The 13,581-nt window shown below is 41.2% G+C and overlaps 1 protein-coding gene across 9 annotated transcripts in view; it reads right to left on the bottom strand.

Moving 5' to 3' along the window:
- The window catches only part of pde4ca (phosphodiesterase 4C, cAMP-specific a), a 59,394-nt gene that overhangs the window by 3,729 nt on the left and 42,084 nt on the right, over window positions 1–13,581 (bottom strand). For 7 of the 9 annotated variants that reach the window (XM_014139813.2, XM_014139815.2, XM_014139818.1 and 4 more), the window contains 10 exons: window positions 13,156–13,229; window positions 11,351–11,397; window positions 10,943–11,064; window positions 2,733–2,826; window positions 2,254–2,438; window positions 1,985–2,083; window positions 1,631–1,795; window positions 1,386–1,485; window positions 898–1,175; window positions 26–208 (listed from right to left, as the gene is read on the bottom strand). In XM_014139813.2, the coding sequence (XP_013995288.1) occupies window positions 26–208; window positions 898–1,175; window positions 1,386–1,485; window positions 1,631–1,795; window positions 1,985–2,083; window positions 2,254–2,438; window positions 2,733–2,826; window positions 10,943–11,064; window positions 11,351–11,397; window positions 13,156–13,229 (1,347 nt within the window). The remainder of the gene's footprint in view (window positions 1–25; window positions 209–897; window positions 1,176–1,385; window positions 1,486–1,630; window positions 1,796–1,984; window positions 2,084–2,253; window positions 2,439–2,732; window positions 2,827–10,942; window positions 11,065–11,350; window positions 11,398–13,155; window positions 13,230–13,581) is intronic. The other 2 variants (XM_014139814.2, XM_014139816.2) reach the window with 1 other exon arrangement.

The raw sequence follows: 13,581 nt of genomic DNA, 5'->3' as shown, positions 1-13,581 counted from the left end.
CTGTGCTTGTGTGTCGTAACCGTACCTGGTTCTTCTCGATGGAGGCGTTGTGTTTGTCACACATGGGGCTGATCTCCATGCCCTTGTCCCTCTCCCTGTCCCCCTGGGTGAAGAACTCCACCATGATGCGGTCGGTCCACTGGCGGTATAGCTCTAGGGGCTTGGTGGGGTTACTGAGGTCAGCACAGTGAACCATGTTCTGGAGGACCTGGAGAAACCCAAAACCAGATCAGAGCATTGAGGAATGAAACGGCCGTAGAATCATATCAGTCAATCAATCAAATCTATTTTATAAAGCCCTTTTTACGTCAGCAGTTGTCACAAAGTGCTTATACAGCAACACAGCCAAAAAAAGAAAGAGCCAGCAATGCAGATGTAGAAGCACGGTGGCTAGGAAAAACTCCCTAGAAAGACAGGAACCTAGAGAGGAACCAGGATCCGAGGAGTGCTGGCTGGCTGTGCTGGGTGGAGATTTTGAGAGTACATGGCCATTAAGGCCAGATCGTTCTTCAAGATGTTCAAATGTTCATAGACGACCATAAGGGTCAAATAGTAATCACAGTGGTTATAGAGGGTGCAACAAGTCAGCACCTCAGGAGTAAATGTCAGTTGGCTTTTCATATCCGAGCATTCAGAGGTCAAGACAGCAGGTGCGGTAATATGACAGTAATATGTTCCCAATGGTTCAGTTGGTTGGAGCATGGTGCTGTCAGTTTAGGCAAATGTTTTAGGGTTCAATTCCTGAATATGCCAAATACACTGAATGAATGGTTTAATTGTAAGAGGCTTGGGATGAAAGTGTCAGCCAAAATGGCCATATTATCATCTAATTCACATCAATTATGCTGAACACGAATCCCTGCTAACAGAATGAATGGGATTCTTTCTGAGTCTAACCTGGATGCGATCTCCATAGTTGTCCAGCAGCAGCACTCCAGAGCTGGTCACCTTCTTGGTCTCCACCATGGTCTTCAGGTCCGCCAGCAGGTTCATGTGTTTGGACATGTCTGTGGCTAACACCATGTCTATGACCATCTTGCGTAGGGACTGCCTCTGTTTCTTGCTGAGGTTCTGAAAAATGTCACAGTTGTTCTCCTGCAGCAGCTTGAAGCCCACAGCCAGGTGGTGGTTCTCCAGGACAGACACGTCATTATACATCAGGGCCAGCTCTGAGTCTGGACGGACACACAGGAGAGAATGGAACAGTGTTGTACAGACAAAGACAGATATATACGCACACACACAAAGAGAGATATTCTACAGCAGGGGGTCTCAAACTGGTGGCATGCGGGCCAGATGTGGCCCATGAATCAATTTTTAATGTGGACATGCTAAGGATTCCAAGATTTTAAACATCTACATCCTAGTGTCCCATGTGAACTCACTGGTGTTGATGAGGAACTGGTTGGACACCCCTGGATGGTCCACATCATGTATAGCACTGGCAAACAGAGCAGCCAAGATCTCCAAGTCAGTGAACACAGCCTGCAGAGATGGGAGAAACACAGGGATGTTAATGCAGGTAAATACTGTATGTGTGTGGGACTCATACATAGACGTAACAACAATACAGTATTAAAAATACAGTATTGTCAGTTTCTAGCTAAAAAGTTGTATTGTATTGACGTACCTCCAGGGCGGGGGTGGAGAGAAGGACGTGGGTGGACTGGACCACGTCTGCAGCATGGATGTTGTTGTGGTAGGCCACGTCGTGGTGGTAGTGGTCCTCCAGGGTCATCATGAAGGTGATGAAGGTGTCTGCAGGGATCTTGAAGGACTTCCGCAGCTCTCGCTCCTATAGAGGAAACGGGGGAAAAAAATGAAATTGTCATTATTAGAGAGAGACTATTTAATTAGAGATCATTCTATTTAGAGAAATTTCATTTGAATCATATGAAACACATTTTTTTTATCCTTCAAGACAACAGTAACATCATCTAAGTTTCCCAAACAGTATCTTTGTGGACGCAGGCGGATGACATACCTGGAAAATGGAATACATCGCCACCGTCAGTGGACGATTCGCAGAATATTCAGATATTTTGAAAATATCCACACCCCATTGGTTTATCTCTTCCAACTCCTGCCAGATGGAAAAGCATTTCAGTTAGAAAGAACAACCAATCCTTTACCCCCAAAATGTGCTGGGGACTACTAGATCCTGTCATAAGTGACTACTTGTGACAGAACAGAACCCTAAAAGTGAGGTATGTTCTAGTTAAATCGTCAGAAAAGAAGGGTAGTGTAGACTACCTTGGCAAGGAGGCTCTCCTGACTGGAAGGGACCCCGAAGCGGGGAATGCTGGAGGGGGCCACACTGGGGATGAGGATAGGCTTCTTTACCCCCACGATCTGGGACATAGGGCGCTTCTTCTTGTCCGTCTTCTCCTTCTTCTCCTTGGTGGGTGGAGACATGATCTCCATGTCGTGTTGCTTTTCTGTGGTACGGACAGACACGGCGCGTTATTACACATTGACACCGTGATAACCATAGGTTCAGAATGGCTGTCTATTGAAACTAGGGCTGGGGGCACTTTACACTGATATCATGAGGTTACATGGAATTATATTGTATTGGTGTAATGACATGTCACTATACAATACGTATACCTTAGTAACTATGAGGTCCACATTACAGGTCTCTACTAGCACAGACAGACAGTCAGTCAGTCAGTGAGTGAGAGTGAGAGTGAGAGTGAGAGAGAGAGAGAGAGAGAGAGAGAGAGAGGTACCTAGGAAGGTGCTGGAGATGAACTCTGACACCTGGTTCCCTGATCTGCTGGTCTCTGATAGCTGAGTAAGCTCCCTGTTCAGCATCCTCTTGAACTGGGGAGACAAACAACAACACACCGCATCACTCTGAATGTAACAATATATTTTCTACTATATATTGACAGTGGACATACACATTCTCTATAAATATACACTATCTATACAAAAGTATGTGGACACCCCTTCAAATTAGTGGATTCGGCTATTTCAGTCACACCCGTAGCTGAAAGGTGTATAAAATCGAGCACACCGCCATGCAATCTCCATAGACAAACATTGGCAGTAGAATGGCCTTACTGAAGAGCTCAGTGACGTTCAACGTGGCACCGTCATAGGGTGCCACCTTTCCAACAAGTCAATTTGTCAAATTTCTGCCCTGCTAGAGCTGCCCCGGTCAACTGTAAGTGTTGTTATTGTGACGTGGAAACGTCTAGGAGCAACAACGGCTCAGCCGCGAATGGTAGGCCACACAAGCTCACAGGACAGGACCGCCGAGTGCTGAAGCGCGTAGCGTGTAAACATTGTCTGTCCTCGGTTGCAACACTCACCACCAACTTCCAAACTTGGCCTCACATTCGGAAGATATGTGCTGAAAACTGCCTCTGGAAACAACGTCAGCACACAGTGACATTCTAGATGATTCTGTGCTCCCAACTTTGTGGCAACAGTTTGGGGAAGGCCCTTTCCTGTTTCGGCATGACAATGCCCCTGTGCACAAAACGAGGTCCATACAAAAATGCTTTGTCGAGATCGGTGTGAAAGAACTTGACTGGCCTGCACAAAGCCCTGTCCTCAACCCCATCAAATGGGATTAATTGGAACGCCGACAGCGAGCCAGGCCTAATCGCCCAATATTATTGCCCGACCTCACTAATACTCTTGTGGCTGAATGGAAGCAAGTACCCGCAGCAATGTTCCAACATCTAGTGGAAAGCCTTCCCAGAAGAGTGGAGGCTGTTATAGCAGCAATGGGGGGACCAACTCCATATTAATGGCCATGATTTTGAAATGAGATGTTCGACAAGCATGTGTCCACATACTTTTTGTACCTCAAAGTCTGTTCAAGAACGTCTTGGGGAAATGAACAAACCGTTCCGCAACGTAGCAAACGTTCAAGGGAACTGAATGCACCTCAGTATGTAGGGGATCTAGTTTCAGGAGTTTATTTTACCCCTGCTATGTTAGGTGGGCCCTAGGTTGCTCAGCAAGCGTAAACAGTCTTGATTGGTACTCCGGACTGCCAGTCATCATCTAGCTCTAGTATGAGCCCGCCCCCTCGGTGACAGTCAATCAAGTGACGCTTTAGTTTCATGTAGTGTACCTTTATTTGTTCCCTGTGCTTCACTCATAGTGGCTAGAGTACAGGCTGGCTAGAATATCTCCATTAGGAGGAGCTTACAGAGGAGGCTAAGTAGAGATCTCTTCCTTCATAGGTGAAGAAGACGATCAAATAATGTATTATGTAATCATCATACACAAGGATAATAGATATCCCCCTCTTTGAAACAGCGGCGGTCTGTTCTGAAGACGCACACCCACAGATATATATACAGTGGGCTCCAAAAGTATTGGGAGAGTGACGTATTTTTTGTTCTTTTGACTCTGTACTCCAGCACTTTGGATTTGAAGTGATACAATGACTATGAGGTTAATTTGAGGGTATTTTCATCCATATCGGTTGAACCGTTTAGAAATTACAGCACTTTTTGTGTACATAGTCCCCCCATTTTATATTGTGTCATTTTGGAGTCACTTTTATTGCAAATAAGATTAGAATATGTTTCTAAATAATTCTACATTCATGTGGATGCTACCATGATGAGTGAGAAAGTTACAGACTCACAAATATCATAACCCCAAGACATGCTAACTTCTCACCATTACAATAACAGGTGAGGTTAGCATTTTTGAGGGGGTGTGATATTTGTGATTCTGCAACTTTCTCACTCATCATTATTCACGATTCATTCAGGACTATCCGTAATCATGGTAGCATCCACATTAATGTAGAAGTGTTCAGAAACATATTCAATTCTTATTAACAATTAAAGTCAATCCAAAATGACACAATACATAATTTGCCATTCATTTCTATTGGGCAAAGTTCAACTACTTTAACAGGCTTAGAAATGAATTTGTCCCAATACTTTAGGTCCCCTAAAATGGAGGGACTATGTACAAAAAGAGCTGTAATTTCTAAACAGTTCACCCGATATGGACAAAACTACCCTAAGTCTGCACTTAGACATCGTATCATTTCAAATCCAAAGTGCTGGAGTACAGAGCCAAAACAACAAAACATGTGTCACTGTCCCACTACTTTTGTAGCTCACTTTATATGGGTCATTCTACAGAAGTGGTGCAAATTGGGGGGTTGGAAGAAAAATAATCCCATTTGTATAGTTTTTCCCCCAAACTTTCAGCACACATCTTCCGACATATGTCAGGTAGATATAGTTTATACTCTATATGTCTTGTACTGTATTCATTTAACAATATATTTGCTATTGCCTTGGATTAAATTAGAACATACCATGATGTAAATAAATGTTTGGAGATTTAACTGTTTTTGTTTTGTTTTTTTGTATAGCGTTTTTGGGATCGGACTGCAATTTGCACCACTTCTGTAGAATCACCCATATGTGAGACACACACACACACTTCTTACACACACACAAAGATAAAGGGACACATCTGCATGCACATACATGAATGGACTTTATGGACTCACTCTACGCTCATGCACTCCTGGATGCACACACACTCATACACACGCGCAGACACACACACTCATACACATGCCCACACACACACATGCTGCAAAGACAGCATCACTTCCCAACTAACTGCAAAGAACTCTGCAAACAAGGACACCTGTACTACACATTCATTCACCGAGAAACACGTGCATCCCATCCCAGCCCAGCCCATCTTACCTGAATGTACATCCTCGACACAAAAAACAAGCAATTGACTTTGGGCATTTCAGCACCAAATAAATCATGGAGTAGAAAGAAATGAATTAAAGACCAGGTTCCTTCCTCTAGCTACTGTACTGTGTTTACCCTCCCCGGTACTGTACAAGCAGAGCACACCCCTCAATTCCACTGCAAGCAGACAGTCCACAAGAAAGCCTTTATTCACACGCTACGTTGAATGGGCAAAGATAAGAGTTTGCTCGCAAAAGGAAGCGCGAAAGCCAGGCTGAGGATGCGGGTTGCTGGGGAGCATGGCCGAGAAACGACTCCTGCCTCTCTCCCACAGCAGCACTATTCTGCCTGCTCTCTGTGTGTAAACTCCCAACTCCAACCCCCCCACCCCTCCATATTGCCCAAAGGAAGGAGCCGATCGGTGGCCTGCTGCATCAGAGGCTGGGACAGGGGGGACAGAGCTCATTGGCCCATGGTAGAGGAGACAGGTGGGGGCTGGTTGGGTTGGAGGCGGAGGGGTTGAGGCTGCACAGTATGCACCAAGTTTGAAGATGATGTGAGGGAGCCCGATGCCTTGAATGGCTGAGGTATTTATTTCACATATATGTGAACGCATGAACGCATGCTAGTACTGACATGATGACGATGACGCTATGAGGAAAGAGAAAATCCTCATAGGAAAATGGGAGAAAAGGATGATTTGGCATGATATGCAACATGCTGTAGTATCATTATCATATTATAAATGTAGAAATCCTAGATATTTGCAGAAAGCAGAATAGAAAACACATTATTTTAGAAGAAGATAGAATATATTTTCAGAAATCCATTGCACATTATACAATGAACTAAAATAAATGCAACAATTTCAAAGATTTTACTGAGTTACAGTTCATATGAATTCATATGGCCCTAATCTATGGATTTCACATGACTGGGAATACAAATGCAATTTTTGGTCACAGATACCTTAAAAAAAAGGTAGGGGCGTGGATCAGAAAACCAGTCAGTATTTGGTGTGACCACCATTTGCCTCATGCAGCGTGACACATCTCCTTCACATAGAGTTGATCAGGCTGTTGATTGTGGCCTGTGGAATGTTGTCCGGCAATCATTTGATCTCAATCAGTTTCACGGGAATATTCATTTAGAGCTTCATGAATTACTGTTTCATGAGCGAATTAGCGCAGATGGTGTTAAACTATAAGCCTTTCTGTATTTTGATTCAATCAAACCACGGTCTGCCTAGTGTCACGGTCTATTGGGTTTTGGCCGCATGCAGTTTCTTTTCGTTGACTATTCAGCTAACCATCCTAAAATGTAATAAGAAATGAGGTGGTGTTTTTGGTATTACAGTAATGTTATACTAGTATTTTACCCGAGTGGAATTGTAATTTATTTAAATATACTTAAATCATACTTCATGAATATATTTAAGTACATAGACGTATGTCCGTGATAAATATAATTTAGTATATTTAAAATTATAAAACGGTAAGTTTGGATCCAGGATGCTGATTGGTTGATAGCTATTAGTTATTCACAATAGTTCATGCAAAATGTCATGATGCCATTATTACATTTCAAGTATCAATGTGCATCCAGAGTCCCGCAGCCCAGCCAGCCATTCATAAACTTCCTCACCCACAGAGAAAAGCATCTATACATTATTTCCCCATGCTTCTTGCCTAGCGTTTGGTACAGCGGCGGTAAACATGTTTATTTTATTAATTTAATCTTTTATTTAACTAGGCAAGTCAATTAAGAACAAATTCTTATGTACAATGACAGCTTCGCTGTGTGCCTATCCGCCCTGTGTAACATGTTGACTTTGCTTTTTTGTGTTCTCCACTGTGCCATGCATATGAAGGTGACAAGACTGACAGCTTCTCTGATCCAGGCGAATTCATTTGTCAGGATTATTATAATGGATATATCCAAAGAATTGGCAATAGATGTGATTGTGTTAGCTTTAGTTGGTTAGCTAGCTAGCAAAGGAGAAGTAACGTTAGCTTAGCTATAGCTATCTTATTGACTCTACAATCAGCTAATTGTTGCTTATTTATACATTATTTATTAATTCATTGTTAGCTGAAGTTCTTGTTGCCTATTTAAACATGATTTATTAAATCATTATTTATTGAAGTTCATGTCTCTCGTCATCATTGAACCGCTGCTAGTTAGCTACAGTACATGCTAATGATTTGTTTAACATAGCAATGTTGTCACGCCCTGACCTTAGAGATCCTTGTTATTCTCTGTTTGGTTAGGTCAGGGTGTGACTCGGGTGGGAAAGTCTATGTTTTCTATTTCTTTGTTTTTGGCCGAGATAGGTTCCCAATCAGAGGCAGTTGTCTATCGTTGTCTCTGATTGGGGATCATATATAAGTTGCCATTTTCCTTTTGGGTTTTGTGGGATCTTGTTTTCTGTTTAGTGTCTGTGCCTGACAGAACTATTTGCTTTCGGTTTGTTGCTGTAGTTATTTTGTTTTAGTGTTTCTTGAATAAACGAATCATGAACACTTTCCACGCTGCGCTTTGGTCTACTCTTCCTACCACCAACGAGAGCCGTTACAAATGTGGAATGAATAGAACGACTGTGTCAAAATATGATAACGTAATTAACGACCAGCCTGTTTGGTTAGCAACTTCAGAACCTCAGAAACAACTGGCTTTTGCCCAGACTATATCGTCTGGTGGACGGATAAAATAAAAGTAATTTACTAATTCAAATAAAGTTTTTAATGAAAACATGTTGTCAATCTTTTTTTAAATATGTTGGCAACCTTAGTTTCGCTTCGGGCCTAAGAACAGACCTTATCACACGATAATCCCTGGGGTCTCATGCCTTATTGTGTAATTATCTAAGTTGGAACAATTTGAAATACAGTTAATGCATTTAATGTATTCTTTATAATTGTCTTATTAGCATTTAAGTATATTAAATACATTTAAAATGATCTAAATTGGGACACTTTTTAGTTCTTAAGTACAACCTTAGTATATTAGATAAAGAGGAAAACAAATATTCTTTGAATACCCTTGAGGTACTTTTGATGTATCTTTTTCCTAAATAAGAAGTACACAAAAATTCAAATTCAGTATAAATGTAAGTTTGATGTAGTTCACCAATCAATGTCATTATATTATTAGTATTCTAGCATGATCAATTAAATTATATTTGAATTAGAATTTCTGTATATTATTTATTAATTAAATGTACTTATAATGTGTTAAGCATACTTTTACAAATATACTTCTACTCATTAACCATATTGGCTATTGTAACTAGCCATGTAAAGGTTACCTTGATTGAACAAGGCATCCTCTCAGCCAATGTTACAACAGGCTATTTACAAAGCAGTTGTGGCTGGAGTGGCAATTTGAAAGTACATTTTTGGTAATTGTGCACCAGCGGCAATTTCGTTGCTCACATTATAGTGATAAATTAACATTTAAAAAATGCGCAATGTGTTATTAAAAGTACAATATTTTTCAGTTGTAAAATGAACATCAAAACAATTTCATAAGCTAAATATGAGGAACAACATCATATTATGAATAAAAATTTCACCTGTAAAAAGGATTCTAGGTAATGTGCTATTTTCTTTACACATACTTTATAAAAAGTATACATTCAGCTATGCATTATCATTGTCAACTTTCTCTTTCTCTGCACTCTTCTAAACAGGAATTCAGAAAGCACTTTGAAACTCATTAATGGCATTGAAACTATACTTATAGTGTACTTGATCACTCACAAGCAAAGTTTCTAAAACACACACAAAAAAAGAATTTACAGTACACTTTTAATACATGTATTGAAGTGTAATGATATTAGTGAGTATATTAGTATACTTAAAGACTGAAAAAAAATCTATTTAAAAAGCACTTTTAATATGTGTATTGAAGTGAAATGATATTAGTGAGTATATTTATAGTATACTTAAAGATATACTTGAAAAATACATCTCGTATTTGAAGTATATTATATTCATTTGTAGTTTATTTAAGTACACTTGTCACGTCCTGACCATAGAGAGCTATTATTTTCTATGGTAGAGTAGGTCAGGGCGTGACTGGGGGTTGTTCTAGTTTATATTTTCTATGTGGGGGTCTAGGTTTATTTTCTATGTTGGTGATTTGTATGATTCCCAATTAGAGGCAGCTGGTTATCGTTGTCTCTAATTGGGGATCATACTTATGTAGCATTTTTTTCCACCGGTGGGTTATGAGGTATTGTTTGTTTATGTGTAGTTGCATTGTCGTCACGTTTCGTTTATTCTTTATTGTTTTTGTAAATTGATAAGTTTCACTTTCTAATAAAAGATGTGGAACGCTACTCACGCTGCGCCTTGGTCCGTCTATTCCAACGAACGTGACAACACTTCAGTATACTTGTAATATATTAAATCATTAACAAAAATGTGTTCTGGTATATTTGCTTCTGTTATGTAAATTACTAATGAATCATTATGTGGTCTTGCGAGACATTGATTCAGCTTTGATCTAACTTTATTAAATGAGCACCATTGTGAGAAGTGGCGGAGCGACACTCCGGTGCACTCCGGCAGCACTAACCCCTGGTCTGGAAGGAGGAGGGGAGAGAGGGATGAGGATGGATGGATGGGGAGGAGACGGGGGATGCAGTTTCAACCACGAAAAAGTTTGACACATGAGATACTGGGAGTTGGGGGAAGGGTGTAGGTCTGGTGGTGCATGCATGCAACCATCTCATTCATTCATGGAATGAGCTTTCAAACGTCAGAAGGGATTGGAGATTTCATTCATATTTCCTAATCGCTGATGGAATTCATCGTATTAGTGGCCTTTCACATTAGCTCAGTCAGGATCAGCACGAAATGCATTTGCGGTCACTGGCTTAGTGGGTTCTTTCTAATTTGGGAGGCCACCAAAAGTACATTGGCCGAAATATTGCATAAAAAATCTCTCTCTCTGTATATATATAAAAAAGAAGTCCTCACAAGGATGGTAAAACAAATAAAAATTTGGTGGGGACATTTCTCCGGTCCCCAAAAGGAAAAATACTATTTTAGGCTTAGGGGTTAGGTTTACTGTTAGGCTTACATTATGGTTAGAATTAGAGTTAGGGGTTAAGGTTAGGGTTAGGTTAAGGGTTTGATTTAGGGTTTAGGGAAAATAGTATTTTGAATGGGAATCACTTGTTTGGTCCCCACAAAGATAGTAAAACAAATGTGTGTGTGTGTGTGTGACTGTACCTTGTTGGAGGCCATCTCGCTGACGGAGTGGCGTGTCTTCAGGGTCTCCAGCTGCTCCAGACACCAGTCCAGCTCGTCCAGAGTCTCCACGGCCAGCTGCTGGAACGGCTCCTCTGTCACACCCACACAAGGACAACACACAAGGAGATGAGCCCACGATTCAATGTGCTTTTAACGTTCAACATTAATTCAAGAATCAATGATTCAATCTAGAATGTTGTCCAATGACGCAAGTCCCCTTTGCGGTTTCTATGGATGGTTATATCATCAGTTCTGTTTAATCAATCAAACAAAGATGGAGGCAACCTTGTTAAGATCTCGCCAACTTTTGTAAAGCAAAAAAAACTTTCAACTACTGAATGAATAGTCAAACAAACTCAACCAATCACACACTTCAGAAACCCTCACCTGCTAAGGTTGTCTTGCACATGGATGGTGGGTTACTGCCAGTTCTCCTATGGACACAGACATCCCAGTATGAGTAAAGTTTATAAATATACAGTGAGGGGAAAAAGTATTTGATCCCCTGCTGATTTTGTACGTTTGCCCACTGACAAAGAAATGATCAGTCTATAATTTTAATGGTAGGTTTATTTGAACAGTGAGAGACAGAATAACAACAACAAAAAATCCAGAAAAACGCATGTCAAAAATGTTATAAATTGATTTGCATTTTAATGAGGGAAATAAGTATTTGACCTCCTCTCAATCAGAAAGATTTCTGTCTCCCAGGTGTCTTTTGTACAGGTAACGAGCTGAGATTAGGAGCACACTCTTAAAGGGAGTGCTCCTAATCTCAGTTTGTTACCTGTATAAAAGGCACCTGTCCACAGAAGCAATCAATAAGATTCCAAACTCTCCACCATGGCCAAGACCAAAGAGTTCTCCAGGGATGTCAGGGACAAGATTGTAGACCTACACAAGGCTGGAATGGGCTACAAGACCATCGCCAAGCAGCTTGGTGAGAAGGTGACAACAGTTGGTGCGATTATTCGCAAATGGAAGAAACACAAAAGAACTGTCAATCTCCCTCGGCCTGGGGCTCCATGCAAGATCTCACCTTGTGGAGTTGCAATGATCATGAGAACGGTGAGGAATCAGCCCAGAACTACACGGGAGGATCTTGTCAATGATCTCAAGGCAGCTGGGACCATAGTCACCAAGAAAACAATTGGTAACACACTAAGCCGTGAAGGACTGAAATCCTGAAGCGCCCGCAATGTCTTCCTGCTCAAGAAAGCACATATACATGCCCGTCTGAAGTTTACCAATGAACATCTGAATGACTCAGAGGACAACTGGTGAAAGTGTTGTGGTCAGATGAGACCAAAATGGAGCTCTTTGGCATCAACTCAACTCGCCGTGTTTGGAGGAGGAGGAGGAATGCTGCCTATGACCCCAAGAACACCATCCCCACCGCCAAACATGGAGGTGGAAACATTATGCTTTGGGGGTGTTTTTCTGCTAAGGGGACAGGACAACTTCACCGCATCAAAGGGACAATGGACGGGGCCATGTACCGTCAAATCTTGGGTGAGACCTCCTTCCCTCAGCCAGAGCATTGAACATGGGTCATGGATGGGTTTTCCAGCATGACAATGACCCAAAACACATGGCCAAGGCAACAAAGGAGTGGCTCAAGAAGAAGCACATTAAGGTCCTGGAGTGGCCTAGCCTGTCTCCAGACCTTAATCCCATAGAAAATCTGTGGAGGGAGCTGAAGGTTCGAGTTGCCAAACGTCAGCCTCGAAACCTTAATGACTTGGAGAAGATCTGCAAAGAGGAGTGGGACAAAATCTCTCCTGAGATGTGTGCAAACCTGGTGGCCAACTACAAGAAACGTCTGACCTCTGTGATTGCCAACAAGGGTTTTGCCACCAAGTACTAAGTCATGTTTTGCAGAGGGGTCAAATACTTATTTCCCTCATTAAAATGCAAATCAATTTATAACATTTTTGACATGCGTTTTTCTGGATTTTTTTGTTGTTATTCTGTCTCTCACTGTTCAAATAAACTTACCATTAAAATTATAGACTGATCATTTCTTTGTCAGTGGGCAAACGTACAAAATCAGCAGGGGACCAAATACTTTTTTCCCTCACTGTATATATATAATGTATATCTATATCTACTTTGTATCTCCTGTTCACTTCATCTTTAAAGGATTTGGGGGACATGCAAGTTTGGGTATGAGAGGTGTAGATTGAACTTACTTGCTGGGTTGACGATCTTGCTGATGGGTTAAAACGGCGAAGTTGCTTCTTACCGTCCTCAAACTGGCAAGTACCTACAAGAATGGTAAAGATAAATAGGGTACGTCATCTCTACATTGTGATAGTTGAGGTCCGTCATGTATGAATAAAAACACATACAAATTGTTATTTCAACACTAGATTAGTGGGATTCATATTTACTCTGTGAGTGTTTGTATCCTATCAAATTTGCTGTTGAATGTAAGCTACCTCAATTGTTTGTGTAAAATATTTTTGTCAGAATGCCAAAAGCTACACTACAAAAAAGTACCAAAAGTATGTGGACACCTGCTCGTCGAACATCTCATTCCAAAATCATGGGCATTAATATGGAGTTGGTCCCCCCTCTGCTGCTATAACAGCCTCCACTCTTCTGGGAAGGCTTTC

The sequence above is a fragment of the Salmo salar genome, chromosome ssa14 (assembly GCF_905237065.1).
Source record: "Salmo salar chromosome ssa14, Ssal_v3.1, whole genome shotgun sequence".
Lineage (NCBI taxonomy): Eukaryota > Metazoa > Chordata > Actinopteri > Salmoniformes > Salmonidae > Salmo > Salmo salar.
The sequence above is the reverse complement of the archived record's forward strand: the minus strand, read 5'-3'. Positions and strand labels throughout refer to the sequence as shown.